General features: G+C 41.3%; 1 protein-coding gene across 29 annotated transcripts in view; it reads right to left on the bottom strand.

Annotated features, from left to right (window-relative positions):
* Positions 1–23,649, bottom strand: part of CALD1 (caldesmon 1) — a 237,536-nt gene that overhangs the window by 63,931 nt on the left and 149,956 nt on the right. For 4 of the 29 annotated variants that reach the window (XM_081532945.1, XM_081532965.1, XM_081532966.1 and 1 more), the window contains exon 1: positions 9,229–9,449. The exons of the other annotated variants lie outside the window; for them this stretch is intronic. In XM_081532945.1, the coding sequence (XP_081389071.1) occupies positions 9,229–9,281 (53 nt within the window). In that variant the 5' untranslated portion in view covers positions 9,282–9,449. Of the gene's footprint in view, positions 1–9,228; positions 9,450–23,649 lie in introns of those variants that run through there. 29 annotated transcript variants of the gene reach the window in all.

The raw sequence follows: 23,649 nt of genomic DNA, 5'->3' as shown, positions 1-23,649 counted from the left end.
ATTAGGTATCTCCAGGGTACAAAGGGTTTGCTCAATTTGTGGAGACCTCAGCAAACTTTAAAATGTAGAAATAAGGCCCAGGTTCATTGCATTTAATTCTAGGAACTCTGTGTACTCACAAAATGGGTCTAATTGTGTTGTCTCCAAAAATGTGTTGAAGTCCTAGCCTCCAGTACCTCAGGATATGACTTTATTTGGAATCAAGATGTAATCATGTTAAGGTCATTAGGGTGAGCTCCAATCCACAATGACTGGAGTTCTTATAAAAAGGAGAAATTCAGACACAGGGTTAGACAGAGGGAAGATGATGTGAAAAGAAACAGGGAGAATGTCATGAGAAGTAATGGAAAAATTGGAGCTATCCTGCCACAAACCAAGGCCCAGCTGGGGCCACCAGCATCCAGAAAAGGCAAGGAAGAATCTTCCCTATAGGATTCAGGGGGCACATAGTCCTGCAGACACCTTGACATGAGGCTTCTAGCCTCTAAAACTGTGAGAGACAATGAATTTCTGTGGTTCTAAGCCACCAAGTTTGTGGTACTTTCTTATGTGAGCCATAGAAAACTAATACGACTCATCACAGTCATTCACAGTTCTCTGAATACAGTAAGTCCCCTACATACGAACAAGTTCTGTTCCGAGAGGGCATTTGTAAGTTCAACAAAGTTAGCCTAGGTACCCAACTATCACAATTGGCTATATAGTACTGTACTATAATAGTATACTTTGCACGTACATAATGCATAAAAAAAAACCCACAAAAAATAAAGAAGCCATTTTTAATCCTACAGAACATTACCTTGAAAAGTATAGTAGTAAGCTAATATATAGAGGCTAGCATTGAGTGTACAGGCAAGAAGAGTTACTGAGTGGAGGAGGGAGTAGAGGTGGGAGATGGTAGAGCTGAAGGATTGCCAATAGGAGACGGAGGGCAAGCTGCAGTTTCACTCATGCCTGATGTTGACGGAATGCATGTTCGCATCTTTGAAAGTTCACTACTTGAAGATGCATGTGTAGGGTGCTTATTGTACCAGGAAGCTACCTCAGACTCATTCCCTTAGGCATCCAGTTAATGCCAGTAATTATTACTGTCTATCACCCCACACACATCTTTTTGAGCTAAGTGCCAGGCACCGTGCTAACCTCTTTACATATCTTTCCCTCATTTTATAGACAAATAAACTGAGAAAACTCAGTGAGATTAGGTAATCAGCTAAAGGGCACATAGTTAATAAAATGATGCAACTAGAATTTGAGTCCAGCTCCAACTTTATCTGCATTTTTTCAAAGTTAATATTCTTAATTTATACTCTCCTTCTCTATCAAGCTTACTTAGAGAATGGTGGCATCAAAGTTTTTGGCAAACAAATCCCTACTTCTTACTATGTCCTCCTTTACAATGTGTCTGGTTTAGGCCAGTTTTGGAAAGTAGCAATTTTATATTTTGCCCCCAAAGCCTATTTTTAGCAAGTTTCTTTTAACTTTAAGAGTTTGTCCAAAGTGTTGTAGTATGGGTTATAGTTTTTAAGTAGGAAGTACATAGAACGACTAAAATCTGAGATGAGGAGCTCCTCTGATTTTTTAAAAATAGATGGATTTTTTGAACACATGTCAATCACAAACTGAATTCACCTGGCTTTTGCCCCAGCATGTTACACCCCGGTAGCTTTGTTGGTGTAAGAGATCAAGCCATTTCTCTTCTAGGGTCTGTAGGAAGAGGAGTGCTGTTAGGGAAGAGGAAGGTGGAAAATTTAACACTGACTGATTATCTGCTGTGGTTTATACACCTTCACGTAACTAATTCCTTTAATTTTCACTAAACCTGCAAGACAGATACTATACCTTCCCCCCAGCCCTTGCCCCGCCCCACATATGAAGAAACTTAGCCCCTCTGAAATTAAGAGACCTGCTCAATCACACACTTATCAAAGATCAAAGTCCAAACACAGATGTGGGAGTCAGGATACCTGGCTCTAGTTTTCACTTGCCAATAATGTGCTCATCTAGTGCTTTGAAAGGTGGGTCAGGTCAGTAGAAAGAGTACTGAGACCTTTTTCCCAGCCAGCAGTGCTGTTTCACTCTGGAAAGACTACCTGAGAAATAGCAGAGGTGAGCGATCAGCTCCTCTTTAAATCCATAACTTCTGCTTCAAAAGTTCAGTGTACACAGGCCATCTTGGACCTTAAATTTACTTTTATTAAAAAGTTAGTGAACACCATTATTTTCAATTCAGTTCTTAGACATATCATATTAATTCATTAAGTAGCTATGGGAATTACACAGAAGCTATAAATATCATGAAACCATATTAAAGGTAGGTTGAAAAAATTACTTAATTTTTTTGTATTTAATGTACCCTTCTCTGGAAACTATGCAAGATAATTATGAACTGTGGCCTTTGGTGGGGTATCGCTGTTCTGTGCAAGAATGTTTTCACTCTTCAAAGAGCAAAAGTGGCTAATAATCTTGGGGCGAGTATAGTCCTTACTTTATTATATTGTTATTTTATATTATCTCTTCCTGGTGGCTCAGTTGGTAAAGAATCTGTCTGCAATGTGGGAGGCCTGGTTTCAATCCCTGGGTTGGGAAGATGCCCTGGAGGAGGGCATGGCAACCCAATCCAGTATTCTTGCCTGGAGAATCCCCATGAACAGAGGAACCTGGCGGGCTACAGTCCATGGGGTCACAAAGAGTCGGACACGACTGAGTGACTAAGCACATATTATCTCCGTTGCATACAAAGTGCAAGGTATAGCGACTTAGAGAATTGAGTTCTAGAAAAGGTGAGTGCTATTCCTTGTAACCATCAGAAAGAAATCATGGAAAGAAAAGACAGAGCTAGCCTGGAAGAGCCTGTCTAGTATGGGTTAGAGCCTCAATAGGAATTCATTAGCATAGAAAATACAAGCCTAAAATACCAGGCCCTAAATAGCAGTATCAAGATGTAAGAAGCATTCTAATCAATGTCTGCATGAGACGAGGTTTATAATAAGGTTATAAAGAAAAAGTGAACGGTCAGTGAGAAAAGTATCATATTTTCTTTAGAAATTTATTGTTTTAAACTGTTCTTAATAAAGCTATCTCCTTTACTGGTTACTTTTATTTAATGTCAGTTGTTTTTAATAAAAAGCAGTCTTAATAGCAGTGGAAATGAGCCTTTATCAATGCAGTGGGCCAGAGCAGATACTATCAGGCAAAGCATACTCCTTCACAAATTGGCTCAGAAGTTAAAAACCCACCGGCCACCTACTTGCTTCCTTGATTTTACAACCGGAAAAAGTATTTAAGGGCAGAGGAAAGAGGATGACCTGGCTGAGCTTCTTAAATACAAACCTAGTTACAACATCCCAAACAAATGTCACTCTGAGATTTTCATTTGTGAAGCTGTATAATATTACAGCCTATGCAAGGATCTTTCCACAACTCTATAAAGAACAAATGGTCTCTCCAAGTTGCTCCTCTGATATTAAATTTTAATTGGGAAAAATAAGGCTATTTAATAATAACTTGCATTTGTTTAGTACTTAGTTTTTTTCCCATATACTTTGACACACATCACTGTACTGGATGGTCTTACCACCCTGCAAGTTACACTGAGCAGACACGAGCATTTCTAGCTTACAGCTGCATTGCAGCAAGATGAAGTGGCTTCCTGGAGATCACAGGGCTTATTGCTGAAGGAGTTAGACCAGAATCAAGACCCTCTGATTCCCACTTGGAAAGGCTCTCTTTAAGTATCTAGGCTGATCCCTGAAACAGGCAGCTAGCAGAGTCAGGGTTATCAAGATTATGTAATATGTTCAGCGGTTTTCAAAATTCAGTTTGCAGCTTCTGAAATCTACTGAGTAGGTTATGACTAGCATTTTTTAATGAAATATAGAATAAAGAAAATATCAGAGGGCAAGAAACTCTATCACTATATCAGAAATATCTGTATTTTCATGTTATTGCAGCATTGCTCACAATAGCCAAGGTATGGAAACAACCTAAGTGTTCCTCAATGGATGAATGGAGATCCATATACATATGTATATAAATATATATAATATGGAATATTGTAACATATATAATATATACATAGTAATATGGAATCTTATTCAGCCTTTAAAAAGGACACCTGAAACTAATGCAACATTGTAAATCAACTATAGGCCAACAAAAATTATTTTTTAAAAAAGAAGGTAATTCTGCCATTTGCAACAACATGAATGAATATGGAGAGCATTATGTTAACTGAGATAAGCCAGACAGAGAAACATGAATACTGCATGCTATCACTTATATGTGGAATTTAAATAAAAAAGTTAAACTAGAATAGTGATTGCCAAGGGTTGGAGACTAGGGGAAATGGGGAGAGGCTGGTAAAAGGCTATAAACTTTTAGTGATAAGGTGAATAAAGTCTTAGGATCCAATGGATAACACAGTGACTATTGTTAATAATACAGTGTTGTCAACTGAAATATGCTAAGGGAGTGGAACTTAAGTGTTCTCACCAAAAAAGGAAAGAAAGGTAAATATGAGAGGTGATGAATATGTTAATTAACTTAACTATGGGACTTCTTTCACAATGTACAGATCTATAGATCATCATATAGTACATTTTAAATATATTATAAGCTTATTTGTCAATTATACTTTAATAATTGACCTGGAGAAGGGCATGGCAATCCACTACAGTATTCTTGCCTGGAGAATCCTGTGGACATATTATAACAATCTTATTTGTCAATCATACTTTAATAAAGCTGAGAAAAATCAATAGTACTACTTGAAAAAAGAAAATATCAGAGGGCATTGTACATAGCAAGAGTGAGCACTATTTTGTGAAATATTTGTTTCAAATAGATATATGTGTGTATATATATGGTGCCTGCGTGCTTAGTCAGCTCAGTTGTGTCTGACTCTGCGACCCCATGGAATGCAGCAGCCCAGGCTTCCCTGTCCTTCACCATCTCCTGGAGTTGGCTTAAACTCATGTCCATTGAGTCGCTGACATACTGAGTCACAAAATAAACTTAAGTTTATTATATTCAAGTTTATACTCAAGTATAATAGAAACTAGTATTCCTTTCAGAGGGTCAGAGGGAAGGAGAAAACAGGGAAACACTGATGCAGCTAGCGCTGGTCAGGTGTCCATGCTGTTCTGACAGCAGCCCCCGCCCTGATGGACCGGGGGATGTGTGTACGCTGGCAGGCGGGGTGGGATGAACAGAGGGGCATTCCTGCAGTGGGCGGGAGGGTAAAAGACTAGATAATCTTGAAGCCAGAGCCTGTGCTTTGTTCTTTTTTATGTTCTTAGTGTCTAGTCCCAGCAGCACTAACTGGCACAGGAAACCCTCAATGAATATTTGTTGAATGAATGCATGGAAATGAGTGAGGTTTACAGATTTTTAGAGGCTCCTCTTAAAAACTCAATTAGGCTTGGAAATGAATTCAGGCAGTCCTACATTTATGAAAAGCTTGTTTCCAAAACCTTAATTTGCAAATTGGTTTTTGGAACTTCAAACATTATTATACATGGCAGTTGGGATCTCAGGCCAGCCCACAACCACCTTTTAAAACCCAGGATATATCTGAAGCTAGTACTGAGAACTGAAACTGCATTTCTACAGGGAAAAAAGCAACCTCACTGGTCCAGTTAGGAATGCCAGAGGCAAATTAGCCTCCAGATGGCAGAGGAACAGCTCCCCAGCCCCCATTCCTCTGGCCTCAACTAGCCCTGCCTCTGCAAAGCCATTTTGGGGGAACTGGGGAGCGGGGTGTGAGAAGCAGTAGGAAGTGAGGGCTCATGTCAAGGATAGAAATAGGTCAAAGGTGAGGAGAGGGAAAGAGAGGTGAGCAATGCAAATTGCATCAACCAGGAGGGAAAGAAAGGCCTGTGGCCACCAGGCACCCAGTCAGTGTGCTTGTGGCCAGGTGGCTAGAAAGACACATGCAGAAAGTCGAGACCATTTCCATAAGGATTTGGTATAGTCACCATTCCGGCAGAAATTCAGCAATATCATTTATAGAGTGCCCCATACTGGCAAAGCATAACTGCCCGTTTCTCTGCCATTCTTTCTTATTTTTTATCCACTAACAGAAAGTGGTAATTTTACCCTTAACCAGATAAGAGGTCCAGTGAAGTCAGTCATTTAAAACCCAACTTTGAACCCCAAAGTGAACAAAAATGGCCAGTCTGGTATACAAATCAACAGTCACAAAATGTACATGCCCTTTACTTGGTAAGAGAGAAGGAGCCTGAGTGTTCCTCTGCCCAGACTGTTGACTTTTTCCTTGAACACAGTTGTAACAAACGGGGTTTGCTGATAGTCTTGACTACTGTGAATAGTGAGTGGAACCACTAGAACTGGATACACTTATTTCCCTGTCATGTTTTTAACTTAGTTTCTTCAGAAAACTGTGGAATGAACTAAAAAACTTCCTATGTTTCTTTGGTATCATGGTTTAAAAATTTATATACCCTTCTACATTTGTTACAAAATGTGACAAAGCATGGCTGTTTACAGGAAACCCCATATCTTGACTCAAGCAAATTTCACCTGTGCTTTGGGAAAATGAGAAAGTAAGTGCTGAAAATATTAGACTGCGAGTGACAGAATCTCTCAATAATCATACCAGGAACAAATTAAACAGCACCTTGAAAACTATAAAGAACTGAAAAACTGTTCACAACTGCCTCTGAGAATAACATGACCTTGGGTAGGTCTTGGCATTTAGGAATCTTAATGTACCTCATAAAAGAAATACTTCCAATCTTGCTCCGTAGGTGATGAAACTGAGATAAATTATCTGATGCAAATGCAAAGGAATTTAGAAATCATTTTGTTGGGCATCTGTTTTGGCATTTAACCTAAAGCTTCTTCCAAAGCAGAAGATCCAGAAGCTTCTTCCAAAGCCTGTGTTCAAATGACTCCAATGAAAAGTGTGAACTTAGATGAACTGAGTTTGATTTATCCAATAATGGGAAAGTTAAAGAATATTTTTTGACCATTGGCACCATGCTGGAAGCTGAAGGTCCAAAGAATCAAAACAGTTCCTACCCTCAAGCAAATTACCATTTATTGCAAGAGGACAGGCATGCTCACCACTATCTTTAATTTAAAGCTAATAATAGAAGGATGGACAAAGAAAGTTAGTGGTGTGGAGAGAAAAAAAGGAGCGGAGGAAGCCTTGTGGAGAAAGGCAGCATTTGATGAGGGCCCTGAAGGACAGGAATGGAGTCAGGAGCACATGAGATAGAGCCGCTCATCCCTACTGTACTCTCCAATCACCACCCCTCCCATTGCCTCTACCTCCCACCATACTCCCCGACTCTTCTCTATCCCACCACACCCTACTCACTCCACCAAAACTTCCTTGAAATCCTTGGTCTCCACAGAACACTTCAGAAGCCCCAACCTTGTTCAGTTCCTCCATTTCAGAGGGGAAGCTGAGGCTTATAGAGTGTTCACCACATAAGAAATAGTGAGCCTAGGAATGGAGGTGGCTTTTATGTGATAAGTTTGGGGACCAGTGAGTAATCTGATTTGGCCAGAGCAGGGGGCAGTCAGAATGGGAAGGGATACAAAAGGCAGATGGTGGAGAACTTTGAATGCCACATGGAGGACAGTGAGCTCTATCTTCAAGGGTGAGGGGTGGGAGGGCCGGAGGGGACACAGTCAGAAAGGGGACAGAGGCTGAAGCTGATAGGAGGCAATTAGAATTGTCCAGGTGTGTGTGTGGGGGGCAGTAACAGCTGAAATTCAGGAAATGACAGAGTGAGTAGATAAGAGTAAGAGAGATATGGAGAAAGTAAACTGATAGAAGCATGGGCATGATGAAGCAGGAAGAATCAGGACCAGGAATTCACACTGACACACACACACACACCCAGATTGGGCTCTTTGCCCTGAATTCCAGGCTCTGTTGTTGATCAGCTGTGAATACTGGGCCAGCCCTTTACCCCATGTACCTCAGTTTCCTCATTGGAAATTGAGCCATTGAACACAATGAGGGTTTCTCAAATTCCATGGACACCTAGGATTCCAAGGAAGTTTTGGTGGAGTGGGGTGGGGTAGAGAAGGATAGGGAGTGGGGGGGATGAGCAATGGGGACTGCAGCAGTGAAGAGAAGCTCTAGATCCAAAACCACCCATTTAATCAGAACATCTCCTTTATGTAACAGAATTCCTTGTAACAGTAAATTTGCTAAAAAAAAAAACAAACCCCCCAACCAGTCTGACAGCCATACAGATAACCTCTGACACCCCTTTGCGCTCTCACACTTGAGCGATCACCCTCAAAGAAACTGGTTATCCAAGAGATCTACCAATGCAGTGGACGTGGGTCTAGTTTTTAGGACCCTGTTGAGCTCCTGTTTATTTGATGAACTGTTGCACAAATGCTGGAGCGACTGGAACAACAATTGTCATGCTGAATCGATGCCAAAACTTTCAAAAATGGGACAGATTTACTGAAAGGCCATCTGGTGTTCTTACTCTTGTGCGGTACCTTTTCCCAAGACCCAGAGAGTTTTCCAAACCTCATAAACGCCACCGTCAAAAGGGCCCTTGCCTGCAAGTACAAAGACACTGGCTTCCCCCTATTGACTGCTGTCTGGCTTTGGGTGAGAGGAGTTGCCCCTCGGGGTTCCAGTTTCTCAGTCTGTAGGAAAGAGTTTCAGCAAACAGCCCTAGGGGCCCCTCTAGCTTGAACATTCTAAGATTCCAGGACCCTAAACTTTGGAGCCTGTTATCTGAACAATTCTCTGATCGATAGCATGTGCTCTGGGTCTTGTTCTGTCACAGTCAGATGGTCAGTGTATCAAGGGCTTTGGGCTGTTGACTCTAAGGATTGGGCAATGTGTGCTTTAGCCAAAGTCCCTGAGCCCTGCAGATGGATCATTCCGAGCAGAGGGCTCAGGTCTAAATTAACAGCAGATCTTTAGAAACCCGATGCTTTGTGGATCGGTATTTAGAATAAGAAAACTCGGTGCCTAGGTATCAACCCCCCGCAAATAGTCTACTAACCACCCCAAAAAATGGAACCGAGGAAAACCAATCAGAACTACCACCAAGCTGAGACCAAAAAAGTTCCATACGGGTCTGAAACTTACACACTCACCGCCTTCCTTTGCCTCCTGGCTTCTCCTCTCTCCTCCCACTCCCACAATTAAAAAGCATTTTAAAAACAGCAATTCCTTTTTAAGAAAGAAGAAACCCCCGAAGAGGTGAAGCGAGCACTCACTGGGAGAGAGCGGCCAGGCTGCGTCTTCCCTGAGATCCGGATCCCGCGAGCATGTCTGCAGCTGGAAGGGCGGCGGGCGGGCGCAGAGGTGCTGAGACCCTCCGGCGGTCAGGGCGTGGACACGGCCCGCGGAAGTGCCATGTTATCTGTGGCTGAAATGCAGTGTGCGGGATGCTCCCGGGTTCTCCCTTTGTGTTAACACTTTGGTCTGTCCCTGTGACGAAAGTCTGGGCTTGTCCTTTGCCAAATCTACTCCTCCCCACCCTTTCCCTCCTCACAGGATCATCAGAGAGCTGATTGTTATTTTTTACTGTAATCTCTCTAATAGAGGCTCATCATGTTTAGACGTAGGTTGTAAAGGGCCCAGATTGCTTCGTGATTTCCAGAATGTTTATGACTGGACGGCGGGGCCCAGGATCCCCAGTAGCTTTCATGATGAAGACTTCATATGATCAATTACAAAGAATCCTTCCAAGGTAGAGAACTAGTTAAAGAAAAAGACACGGATTTATCCACGTGCCCAGGCTTTGGGAAAACAGGCGACCCTAGGATCACTCACATACACAATCCAATGCTAAAAAGATCAACGGAAATCAGCCCACCAAAATGTTCATCCGGTGCAGTTCTCAGGCCCTCGTCCTGAGCTCTGTTCTCAATTAGAATTGGTGTAGGTGGCTTCCAAAGCAAACAGTTCCCACTGAGAAATCAAATCTGAGAAACCTCTATTATCCCTTTTATTCAGGGGAAGATGCATGATATAAAAATGCATACAAAGGCAAAGGGAAGAGAGGCAGCAGATCAGAGTATATGCTGTGTTATACAGGGCATTTGGTGAAGTGAAGGCAACAGCCCGAGGAAGGAACATGTTGCAACAGCGGGCCTGGTCTGCCCCTGTGGCACTTGGTGTGATGATCTCATCAGCCAGGCCAGGCAAGGGAGCCTGGTCAGCAACAGCTTGGAAAGCAGCCAGATTCCAGCCCCTGTGGAGGGGGTGGTGTTGATTCTATCTGGAGATGACACTCCATCTAGGCTTGAGTTGTGAATGTGTTTCTTCATCTCTAACAAGCAATGAACAGATTGCTGCTGGGGCACCAAGATACTTATGGGACTGGCTTTCTGTTAAATCAGTTGAACGACTCAGATCTCCACAATGTAGGGTTAAGATGATTCTTTTGGTATATAGGAGGAGAAACAATCCTCTTCACACATTGATTCACATCCTTTGGAGAGGATGAATGATTAAAAAAAAAATCTTTGAGATCTATGGCTTCATGTTGCAAACATGGATGCAAAAGCACAGAGCACTTCAAAAGTTCACCCCAAGTCACGGAGAGGTATCAAAGCAGGTACTCTTGTGCTCAACTTAAAGAAGTTTAGTTTAGTTAGATTAAATCCTCTCTTCACTTTCACTAACCAGAAAATTTTGGTTGTTTTCCTGCTTAAGTCTATGCTGTTCTCAAAGTCATTGTTTATAGAGTAATAGAGTTTAATGAATTTCAAAGTTAATTATCTCCTTATACTATGATGAATGGGCTTCCATGGTGGCTGAGATGGTAAAGAATCTGCCTGCAATGCACAACACCTGGATTCAATCCCTGGGTAGGGAAGATCCCCTGGAGAAGGGAATGGTAACCCATTCCAGTATTCTTGCCTGGAGAATTCCATTGACACAGGAGACTGGCAGGCTGCAATCCATGGAGCAGCAAAGACTCCGACACGACTGAGCGACTAACACACACACACATAATGAATATACACCTTTAAACGTCCCTTTGATTATGTATATTATCACTCAACATATATAGACTACTTAAGGTGCACAAGACACTCATAAAATTAGAGATTACACAAGAGGCTTTAATAAAATACTGACTTGGTTTGAGTTTATTGCTCCAAAGCTGTGATAGATACATGTATTGAGGCATTTTGCCATTCCTCTTTCTACTACACTTTTCCCATTTAATTTTTTTCCTTTAAAATTCAGTGATTTGCTGTGGCAGGCAGAATAATGTTTCTCCCAAAGACATCCAATGTCCTAATGCCCAGAACTTGTGAATATGTTACCTTACACGGCAAAAGGGATTTTCCAGATGTGATTAAGTTAAAGGCATTGAGGTGGAGAGATTATCCTGGATTATCCAGATGTGCTCACTCTTAGTGTCTAAAGTGAGATAAGCCTCTCCCGATGAAGTCATGGGGAGATATGGCAATAGAATAGTGGCCAGAGAGATGACCTTGCTAGCACTGAAGACAGAGGCGTGGGGCCAGGAATCCAGGAATGTGGCGGCTTCTAGAAACTGGAAAGGCAGGGAAGTGGATTTGCCCCTAGAGCCTCTGGAAAGGAATGCAGCCCTGTCTATCCATACCTTGATGTTAGCCTGTAGAGAACTGTGTTGGACTCTATACCTCTAGAACAATAGATAGTAAGTTTGTACTGTTTTAAGCCACCAGGATTGTGGTTCTTTGTTACAGCAGTGATAGAAAACCAATACATTTGCTTATGGGACTCAAAAGACCTTGGGAATACATTTCACCTCCTGATTTCCTGTTTCCCACTCCCACTCCAATTCTGAGGTGGCAAGTATAATTTTGGCATCATCAGAATAAACTCATAAAATCGACTAGCCTGGAAAAAATTCAGTGGTTCTTCCAGGCCAGACTCTCTTTTTCTACACACACACACACACACACACACACACACACAGGAGAGCAAGAATTTAGTAATCTTCCACTAACATGCTGACATTCATGCACTGAAAATATGCTAATGGCCAGCTATACAAAAGATTTCCACCGAGTTATTTTCCTAGTTGTACAGACAGAAAGAGGGAAATCACGCACGCTTGTAACTGACCCCTTGTTATTAATGGAATGTGTTTGGGAAGTAGCTGTCTGTCTTCAGTTTGTAAAACTAATGGATGTCATAACTCCTGCTACCTAATAGGGTACTAACATGACAATAGCAAAGAGAGGAATGACTCTGGGGCTCGGGTCAGACGCCAGTAGGGAAGAGGGAGAGCACAGAGGACAATGAGAGGGAGACTGGATGCATTTGAGAGGCAGGAAGATGAGAGAATCACAAGAGGAGAGCGGGGCTGGAGTAGGCAGCTGCTTCCAGGTAGCCCTCTGAGGTCCAGCCGCCAGAGGCTGGAGAGGCGACGTGAGAGGAATCAGGAAGAACATACCAGAAAGTAATCTGTGAACAGCATCTGTTTCTGCAGAGACAGCAAGCACATGTGCTTTCACTGTGTAGCACAGACACGGGTACTCAGAGTCCAGCTGCCAAAACTGGAGTCTCTGAGAACCAAAGTAATGATCATCCGTTGGCACTATGAACAGCTGGGCCAGTCATCCTTCAGCAAGAGAGTAGGTGTCATACATGTGACATTTCTGGCCTCTTTTACTAGCAGAAATGAAAATCTGGGCCACTCTAGAATTACTAATCAGTTCAGTTCAGTCGCTCAGTTGTGTCCAACTCTTTGTGACCCCGTGGACGGCAGCATGTCAGGCTTCCCTGTCCATCACCAACTCCCGGAGTTTGCTCAAACTCATGTCCATTGAGTCGGTGATGCCATCCAATCATCATATCCTCTGTTGTCCCCTTCTCCTCGGGCCTTCAATCTTTTCCAGCATCAAGAAAATTACTGATAGCACCCTTCATTTCTAGATAGTTTGTTTCATTTTTCGTCAAAGAGATTCTGGGCTGGGAAGGTTTGAAGGAGGTCAGTGCTATAGAAAGAAATAAGCTCCCACCACAGGGTGGTCCTTTATTAATAAAATATGATTAAAAAATAACTTTACTTCATGGAGGTAGGAGCTCCATGATCTGTTCCAGACTTTATGGTCTGCAATGGTTGTTTAAGAACAGCTTCTACCATGGAGCAATTCCCTAGGGAAAAGAGAGGTATGTGGGAAGTGCCCCATGTACTGCCCTAATACACTCAAGACAGACAGACAGACACACACACACACACAGACCTCCTACAGAAACACAACTTAAACTCAAAGGAAATCTAAACACATGAGAGGCAACCATTCAAGTAATTTAAAGAGGATGTTTTAAAAAGTTCTTGAAGAAAGTTTTTCTTGTAAAGAAATTCACAGACACTACACTCTTGGAATGTGGCAAAAGATCTTGCCTAGACAGCAGCTCACCAGGAACAGGAGTGAAGGGGTTAACTACATCTTTCCTCCTTTCCCTTGGCCTCTCAGAGTCTTTCTTCCACAGCTGAGGCATCACCCTCCTCCCCATTCCCCTCCCCGAATGGTACTGAACATGTTTCACTTAAATGATATTGCTTTGTATTTTCCTGGGATTACTGCTTTTTAACAGATTTTCCTGAGAAACCTTCTCATGAAATGCTTCTCCCTTTTCCATCTCCTTTTGCAGAAATTACAGACCACTCTTCCTTCTTTCTTCTGCTCTCTACCATCCAGTATTTTCCTTGCCTCTCTTTCCATATCATGTCTTAGCTAAAGTCTGTAGTTCCCACTGTGGAATGTGTGTTGGGCTGGGAGGGGGAGGGGGGTGGTGGGATGTATGTACTGTTATAGAAAGTCACCATTTACCCCTCCTCATAGTCTTCCAGTGCAGCGGCCTGTCCATCACAAGAATGCTTATGGTCTTTGCTGAGACAATTCTCTGAACTATTCTTTGGTCTGACTCCAGGCCTGTAACACAGCTTGGGCTGCTACATTCTCTTGTCTACCTTACAATGGTGGCCATATAGTTTCTGTTCCAGCACCTTCTCCCTACCTAACACTATTTGAATATTTATCCTAAGCAAGTCATGGAGTTAAGTGCCATGAAGCCTCCAAAGATAAGAAGGGCAGTCCCAAAGGGAGATAAGATATGCATTCTAAAATATTAATGGAAGATGGAGAGTGAACAGTATTCTGAAAGTGGCAGAGCTGAAGTACTCTATTTCTAAGGTGACATCCCATGATCAAGGTCCCAGTGTTTAATCACTCTTAAATGCTCAATTTATTCAGTGATTGAACTAGACTTCCTGTGCCTGAAATAGAAATCCACTTATCTCTGTTAGGACCACAGGTATTAAGTCATCCTTCAGTCTTGTCTTTTCTAGGCTAGATGCCAATGCCTATTTTCCATCCTTTTAATATCAGCCTGAAATTTAGCAACTCTTCAAACGGGAAGCCAAAATTGGACATAATAAAGGCTTGACCAAGGCTGAATGTGGCTGGCTGAAGTCCCAGCACAGCCTGCCACGTTCCTGTTAACACATCCTAACATTGTTTTCACATTGATAATAGCATCTCTTATAGAGATCATTCATTAATTTTTGTGCTAAATCCAGGGTGGCTTTTTTTCCTCCAGATTTGTTGTTTAGTCGATTTATCTCCAACATTCATCTGTTAAGCTATTTTTGTTGTTATTAATTACCCTCATACAAAGACTTTTATATTATTTCCAGAGGCTCATTTTTCAGCTCTTTCAGGTTACTCTCTATAGTATTTTTCTTGCTCTCCTGCTTGAAACACAAAATATGATTTCAAGAAAGGAGGACACGATCTTTCAGAGAGCATATACATACCTACATTTCAATGTCTGGGAATTCTAATGATCTATTTGAAGCAACAGAGAGTTCAAGGTCCTGGACTGCACTCAGTCTGAGTGTATTTACATATTTCTACCCCCCATTATTAGGCTGTGAGCTTCTTGAGGAGGAGGACAGTGTCTTACCCATCTTCGTGCCCCATCATCTCACCCCAGTTAGCACAATGTCTGGCATAGAGCAGCCCTTCTGTAATACATGCTGCATAAGTAAATTAGGGCACACAGCTTCATAGAGAACAAATAATGGCCTTGACCAAGTTAATTTGTTTTTTTCAGTCATTGAGTTGAAATGAGAGGATAATTGATGTGACTGGTGGCCCAGCCTCAGGGCCAGTTATGCCCACCGTTGGAATTGAGATGCATCTGGGCACGTGTGAGTGTGTGGTGAAGGAGGTCTAAGGAGCCGATCCACATGGAGGTTTGGCCCATTGTCTGCTATCCCATGCCTTGGAATTGGCCCCTGAGCCAAGACCCGTTGCCACACGTTTGTGCCCTGAGGACCAAGGTGGGCTTCAGGGAAGCAGAAGGTGTTTCCTGAGTCTAAAAGGAAAACCACTCAGCAAAACCACAAGATGTTTGCTGAGTCTAGGCTGAGTTTTGGTGGCCTGGTGACAAAGAGGGGCAGAGGAAAGCTCCCTCCCCCCACTCCCCACCCAACACACACACACACTTCTATAACCACAGCCATTTTGGAATTCTGGAAGAGTGAAAGAAACGCAGGACCACTTTGGAAACTTGAAAGTTTGCAGTAAGGGCATGAGACAGCATCTTTGAGGTGGAAGTGGAGGGCCCCGAGTAAGCCCCAGGGCAGTGGTGGAGGGTGGGAGCAGGGCCTCACTGGGGCAGGGAATCCGCGCAGGAGCCACAGAAGGCTGGACATGTTGGCTGAATGCACCATTTGTTAGGTTTTATGAATCAGACTTCTAGAAACAGAGGGACTCTATTTTAAAAAAAGTTATTGGTGGAGTTAGTCTTGCATCAGCAGGTATCATTAAGAATTATACCACTAGTAATGTCATTTTGTTGACATCCATAGGCAGATCTGATTGAGGATATAGGGGTGCCAGTTATAAGGTTTCTGTACTTTTTTAATATTACATTTTATTCTAAAATCTTAGACAAACTAAAAGGAGTAAGAAACATCTGTGTGCTCACCATTCAGCTAAAGAAAGAAAACTTTCCGAGTCACTTAGTGCTCCATGGGTTCTCCCAGGATGACTTTCTCCCTTTCTCTACCTGGAGGTAGTGTTTCTCCTGAATCTGTCTAATCTGCTTTCTTGAGATCTAATCCTGTGAACTATTCTTCCCCTCTTCTCCTCCCTCCACAGCTGGCCTAGTGGGCTCACCACCAATGTCAGCCTAGTATGTATTTGGTTCTCGAATAAAACAGGATGGGCGCATGGGAGTCAGACATCATTTCACTCTGCCTTGACGCTTCTGTATTTTCATGGTGAAATGTAGGTCCTTTGCTCAAGACCCCACTGTTCAGTTAAAAGGAGGGCATTCTCTCCTTCTCAAGGCCAAATGTTGAACCACAGCATTACCTTGCTAATTCATCCCCTTAGGAAATCGTGACCTCCAGCTGTACCCACCGGCAATCTAGCACACGAACACCCTCAGTGCAATGTACCCTAACATGGATCATAAAGGAGACTTTTGTTCAGTGAAAAGATTATTGGCATTTGCTGCTGTTTTCCCAATATCTCCTGAAGTGTTCTGCCTTTACCCAATGAAGCTGTTCTTTCTCCTTTTCCCTAAAACAGCCTTTTAAATTTCCTTTGCTTCTCTGAATTCTAGTGATTCTTTAAGAACCAGTGTCTGGCTCCACCTCTATAAAGTCTTCCTAGTTTTGACTTAATTTCTTTGTAATTTATCATCTTTGGAGGAGCAATGAGAAAGTTAGAGCCCACTCTTGCTTGCATGCATGTGAGAAATAGTTTTGTTATGTGTGACTCAGCCCTTCCAGCTAACTTGCTGTGAGGTTCCATTTCTGTTTAAATTCTTTTGCGACAATTATTTAGGTCTAGTCTCTAAGCTCTTTTTAAAATCTGAGGGCTTTAGCTAGCTGGACTACTTTCTTTTCCTAGAAAGAAAAGTATCTATCTTAAAAAGATTGTGCCTCCAACTCCCCTCCACCCTCCAGCTTGAAACACATTTTTAAAACAGTAAGACAATGCTTGGAAATAGTAGGGTTCTAACATCAGTTTCTTGAATGAATGGTTGCTAGTGCACATTTATAAACCCCTGGTTCTGGTCTCAGAAAATAATAATATATACCTTATATAATTCTAGGGAAGAAGGGTGTACATGAAAGATATGGTCTCTGCCTGTAGGAAACTGAATTTGGCCCTTGATGATAACTTTAGAATATAGATTTCTTGTATATAGATACAATTAAACTGTGAAGGAAATTAAGAAACTATCGTGGAGACTCAGAACATAATTCTGGTGCAGGGAAAAAGTCACATCTTCAAAGGAAGCATGGTAGTTCATAAGCCATGGAGTTCACCGTGTGTATCACTCTTGTTCAAACTATCTAAATATTTCCACACCATTAATTTATTTTCTAATGTCCACTTTTTGCATCTGGATATAAAATTTACACATGGCTTTCAGAGCTGGAATCAAATCCAGATTTTTTTTCCAGTGATACAATGTAAGGTCTGAAAAAAACTTGATTTCTTTATTAGGTGGTCAGACCTGGATTAAAATATGTATTTGTTCCTATTGCTAGAGAAATAATCCATTGTGTGTTTTGGCTACTTTGGAGGTAGTGTTTACTATTTATATTACATAAATGACACTTCTTAAGGTACTGTCCTATTTTGTGATTAATAGATCACATGAATTAGTATTATAGAAATATCTATTTCTATAGATAGAAATAGATGAATGGATATGGAGAGTCTTATTTATTCATTGTTCACGTTCACCTCTTCTCACCTGTTTTCTGGCAGGGATGTTTCCTAACACCTCTTTGGCATCTGATACAGCCTAAAACAATGTCAGACATATGGCAGGTGCTGAAATAATTCTCATCAATTGCTCTCTGGGTTAAAGGGGGACAGCAATGGACTAGAGATGCTGCATGAAGAAGGCCAGTTGGCCGGTCCTACCAGATACTCCCACGAGTGGTCTTTTTCGGAGTGTTTCTCATGGTACAAGTTCTAGACACTCTGCTGCCCCAGCCACTGAATCTTGGGAGTTCTCAGAATGGACGGGTCTCAAAGAGACTGACTGGCTCACAGACTCATGAGAAACTGATGTGTACATCAGAATGCACAGTTAAGGCCAGTTAATTAAGATAGAATGGATGACCTCCCTCTTCAGTGCCTAGGGAGCTCCTATTTCCCAACCAGGATGCCCGTAGTTTCCACACCAGAGTGTCAGGAAGTCTCATTCACCAGAGACTGCTTCATGACGTGGAGTCAGATTAAAGGGAAGGGAGAGTATCATAGGGAAGATTTCACTCAAGGTAAGCAGAGATGTGAGGAAACATCTCCTTCAGTGGAGAAAATATCTATCACATCACAAGACTGAACAAATCCTGAGAGTCAAGGTCTATCTCATCTGGATATTCCTAGATACCCAGTGCCAACCCTGGACCTGGCACACATGCAGACCTCTTCTACTGACCCATTCTTTTTTCAGACTTACTGATAACCATCAGGGATGTGGACTGAATGTTTGTCTCCCCTAAAATTCATATGTTGAAATCCTAACCCTGGATGTGATGGTACTAGGGGATGGGGCCTTTGGGGGATAATTAGGTCATGAAGGTGGTATCCTCATGAGTGGGATTAGTGTCTTTATTAGAATAGACATGAGAAGGCTTGCCCTTTGTCTCTCTCCTCTGTGTAAAGATGCAACAAGGAGACAGCCAACTGCAAATCAGGAAGAGGGCTGTCATCAGACACCAGATCTGCCAGTAGCTTAGTCTTAGACTTCCCAGCTTCCAGCACTGAATGAAATAAATTCTTTCTATTTAAGCCACCCAGTCTCTGGCATTCTGCTACAGCAGTCCAGACTGACTAATAGAGTAGATTACAGTTAGATTCCATTCGCTTACATCTGGGAGACCTAATGTAATTTGACACGTGTTGAATTTATTAGAAATGTTCTTTTGTATAATTTTTAAGTGTCTTATGATATACCTTGAGATAAGAGGTTAGAAGTAGACTAGGAGGAAGCTCTTCAGCTTTAGGACACTATATTACTTTGAAGTTATTGAGCAATGAAATCAAACTATTATTAAGACCAAGGCAAGAAAAACAAATAGAGCTCCTTTTTGTTCATTATGTTATAGAACAGAACAGGGAAGGGGTTTTAGTGAGAACATTTAATTAAAAAAATCATATTCATTTTTCTTATTTAGAAGTCAAAAGCCATCTGGAAAGCTTTTTAATTTTAAGACCTCATAAAGACAACAAAGAAAATAAAATGGATGATACTTATATAAAAAGTAGCATTCAGTCAAGTCAAATCTGAAAGCCAGTGACCTGAAATATGCATTCAGTTTTCTAAACTATGTTTAAAAGTAGAGAAAGCTAATGTAATATGAGATTCCCATAGGTATTTTAGAATTCAGTGTCTTTCCAGGATAACTTCAAATTATCTTTCCTTTTGACTTTTTTTCAGTGAATGTAAGAATTAAAAATTAAATTAAAAATTAAAAAATACAATTCTGAGGCTATTCTATAGACTATCTGTTCTGGATGTTCCAGTTTATTATTTTCATTTTAATTATAAATTTTATGGTAACAAATCAACCAAAGGTTATACTTTTATAATTAAGAAACCTAGTGCCTACTGTGTTGTATCACAGTTAATATTTACTGAATTAATCTGAATCTTAGAGTTTTGATTGATAACTTTTTATAAATAGTTTACTTATAAATAAACATTTATTTATAAATGCTTCTCCTCTTTCTTCCAAACTATACTTTTGGAGGTGTATAAACTATGAATAAAAACAAAATTTTTCCATTTCACTGAAAATAAAGTTAACTGTCCAAATTGTCCATATCTTGGTTTAAAAGTCTTGGGTTTTCTAACATCTTTCTCTATTCCTTTCTCCCCCCTTGTTTCCTCACAACATCCCAATGCTAGAAAACAGTGCACTATTTAGAGTCTAAACTTTAGACCCAACTTGTGTGTTAAACACTCTCTATTTCAGAAAGAGTGTTAGTAAATACTCGTCTGAGGTTGACCCTAACCCTTATCTACTTTTGCCCATCCTCCTGGGATTAGCTGAAGAAGTTTACTCCTCCAGACCACAAACTTGGTCTTTCATTAGAGACATTTTTTGATTATATAGTTTGTTCACTGTTGGACTCTTTGGAGCTTGGTATGAACCCTGTAATTCAGTGATTATCTGGTCTCACAATGCACATGTTAATTGCAAATAACACTTAAGAGCTTGAGTACCAGAGCAAATAGGCCAGCTAAAGGGAATCTGCTGCTGCTGCTGCTGCTAAGTACCTTCAGCTGTGTCCGACTCTTTGTGACCCCCTTGGACTGTAGCCCGCCAGGCTCCTTTGTCCATGGGATTCTCCAGGCAAGAATACTGGAACGGGTTGCCATTTCCCCCTTCCAGGGGATCTTCCAACCTAGGGATCGAACCTGGGTCTCCTGCATTGTAGGTAGATTCTTTACCACTGAGCTACCAGGGAAGCTCAAAGGGAATCTATTCTTACCATATTAATATCATTTGCCTTCATGAGGCAACTAAATAAACATAATGGTCAAAAATTACATGGAACAGAAGTCCACTATCCTTAATAATCAGAGAAATACAGGAGGTGAGTTTCTTCATATCTCTAGAGACAGATACAGGAAGTCAAAATTCCAGTGGTTCGTCAGGAGAGTGATGGAGCCTCAAGCACTGTATGGATGGTGCTGGTACTCAGGGAATACCACAGAGGTCACCAACGTTTCTGCCTTCCCCCGAAAGCTTATTTTTTTTAAAGACCATTAAAAAAAAGTCTTTATTGAATTTATCAAATATTACTTCTGTTTTATGCTTTGGTTATTTTGGCCTCAAGGCATGTGGGATCATATCTCTCTGACTAGGGATTGAACCTGCAGCCCTTGCTTTGGAAGGTGAAGTCTTAACTACTGGACCACCAGGGAAGTCCCTAAATAGCTTATTGAAGTAAGCCAAGTTCTGCCTTGGTACACAGATATAAATTGAAGTAGCTGTTTTTTCATTCATTTGTTCAGCATTGAGTATGAGTCTTTGGGGAAATAAAAGTAAGATGTCGTTTTGGATTTAGAGTTGCTTTCAGTTTGGTGGGGAAAACAGACATGTGAACAAATAAAAAATAAAATGGGTGATAATAATTAATGTACCAGAAAAGTGCTATGGGAAACCCACGGTGGGAAATCAATCACTTTGATTAGGGACTCTTCCAGAGGATGACTGTTGAGATGGGGCTTCAAGGTAAGAGTTCACCAATTATAAGAGTTTCAGGAGGGAAGGACAGTGGTTGGAGCAGCACAAAATCCCTCTAAGCCTGAGGACTTTTGCTCACTTAGATGCAAAATCAGGCAGGTAAGAGACCAACAGCAGGATTTAATTCTGAATGGGTTAAGTCATCATTTTAAAATCTTTTGAATTTTCTCTTCAATTCACCAGGAGAAAAGGGAAGACAAAATGGTATCTTTTAATCTGCCTTTGAGATCCTAAGGTGATAGGGGTGGTAGGCTCTGGGGAGAGTGGGAGGTAACATTTTACAGTGTTTACTTTGAGTCAGATTTTTGAAAGACTTGAATGCCTGAGGGCCAGTTAGACAGCATAACACAGCAGAATGTGAAGTGTGAACATTCTTCTGAAACACATTATATGACCAAAAGGTCTGAAACACAGTATGTGACCAGAAGGAAACTTGCCACAACGCATCGAGTTAAATGGAAGTGAATTTGACTTCAACGAATCATACAGGTATCTCTACCTGATAAGCATTTGTCATGTGCAGCCCCTTACACTTTTGATAGTATTTGTCCATATGTCTTTTCATTTTCTCAGCTACCCTGAGAAGTGTTAATTCTATTTTACTGTTGAGGAAGCCCAGATCTGCTCAACCTTTATACAGTGTCCTTTTTCTTTAATCAGTGATCTAAAAGGTACTTTCATGGAGTTAGAGGCAGTTGGAGGGGTCAGGCGCAGCGCAATGCAGAAGAAGAGCACCGGAACTAAAGTAAATGACAGCGTTTCCAGATTTAACGCTGACTGATGCTCTTGGATGTGAGCTTTGCAAGTCTGAGTTCAGTGATTCGAATTTCTAAACTCTTTCCTGAGAACACAGGGAAGAGAGTCTTAATTTCTGATCACACAGCCCAACATGATACCAAGATGTTTCCTAGCAGTAATTCTCACTTCAGTCAGCATTCTTATGGAAAACTAACTCCTCTCTGAAGGGCATGTCTCCCCAGTTCACGCTACTGTTGCTCTGATAAATGTTCCAATGAGATAGAATTTATATTCATGTGTCTCTGGTATAAGGCACTTAGAAATGAAAGGATTAGGAATTTCCATCCTGCCTCACCCTTGAGTTTTATAAAAGCTTCATTCTCTTTAGTTCATAAACCATGGAGCTTCCATAGCAATGATACTCCCTGGGCAGCCAGGATATACTCTGAGGGTGCTGGCTCAGAAAACATGCACATATTAGGAAAGTTTTGCTTTCATGGTTAGTTAGGTGGGAAGAGTTAAAGGCTCTTAAAAGGAGAATATCAGCAAGGAAGGGCATCAGATATCAACTTCTTGTATATCACAACTTTTGTCCAAGTCCCCTTAAACAGTAATTTCTCATCCTCTTCATCAAGGAAGGAGAAATGGTGAGGGAATATTAGATCTCCAAAATGGGCCTCTACTAAAAAAAAAATTGGATTTACACAACAGTTTTGATTAGAGAAACAGAAGGACTCTTCAAGGAAAGAGTGGGCAGAGGCATACAGCTACTATGGCTGCCAATAGTGCCTTGGGAAAGATGCAGTGTAATTATAACTGCTGAGGCTCCTTGTCTTGGAATCTGCATGATAACCCATCATCTCATCATGTTTGTCTGTTCACTTCCTGCTCAGTAATTTTCCATATTAGTCTCTTGATTTCTCCAGAAAGTCCTGCCAACAGTGCAAAGCTTTCTGTGGGAACGAAAAATGGATTGACTGCTATTATTCTGAATGGGCACAGTAGAGTTACTAGCTCCAAAGATAAAGGACTGTTTCAATGGCCTAGTTGCTGGGCCCAGCTCTGGAAGTTATCTAGTTTTCATTTGGAGAGCCCCTCATTATGCAGAATTCCCATGGGCAGTAAAACCCAGACTACTTAAGAAACTAAAAAGCACATATTGGGCAATCTTCTGGAATCTACCAGTTGGATCCCTAAATGGTATAAGAAGGTGGAAGCCAGTGAAGATGTGACATGGAATAGACCATGTCACTCACAATGGAAAATATGAACATCAGAAGAATTTCCTATTCTAAACAATGTGCCGTTTAAAATACACTCTCTGGAGACTCTCCTGAATGTACAGGCTTATGGCTGCTATTTATAGAGGCTGATGTGTACTTTACCAAGATTTTTATTCCAACAAAGGAACTGTATGTGATGTAGGGGGTTATTAAAATGGAAAATACACCCTCACATTTTAATTTATTTAGTTGGTAATAATCTCAGATGTAATGTCAAATCTCACTAATCTAGAGTAACTGAAAGGACTCCTGCACTGCGGGCAGATTCTTTACCATCTGATCCACCAGGGAAGCCCAACAGAAAGGAAGGCCTGCACAAATTATGTAATATTTTGAAAGAAATTCTGTTTTGAAAATATGTTCAAGAA

The sequence above is a fragment of the Giraffa tippelskirchi genome, chromosome 10, assembly GCF_054371585.1.
Source record: "Giraffa tippelskirchi isolate mGirTip1 chromosome 10, T2T-mGirTip1v1.2.pri, whole genome shotgun sequence".
Lineage (NCBI taxonomy): Eukaryota > Metazoa > Chordata > Mammalia > Artiodactyla > Giraffidae > Giraffa > Giraffa tippelskirchi.
The sequence above is the reverse complement of the archived record's forward strand: the minus strand, read 5'-3'. Positions and strand labels throughout refer to the sequence as shown.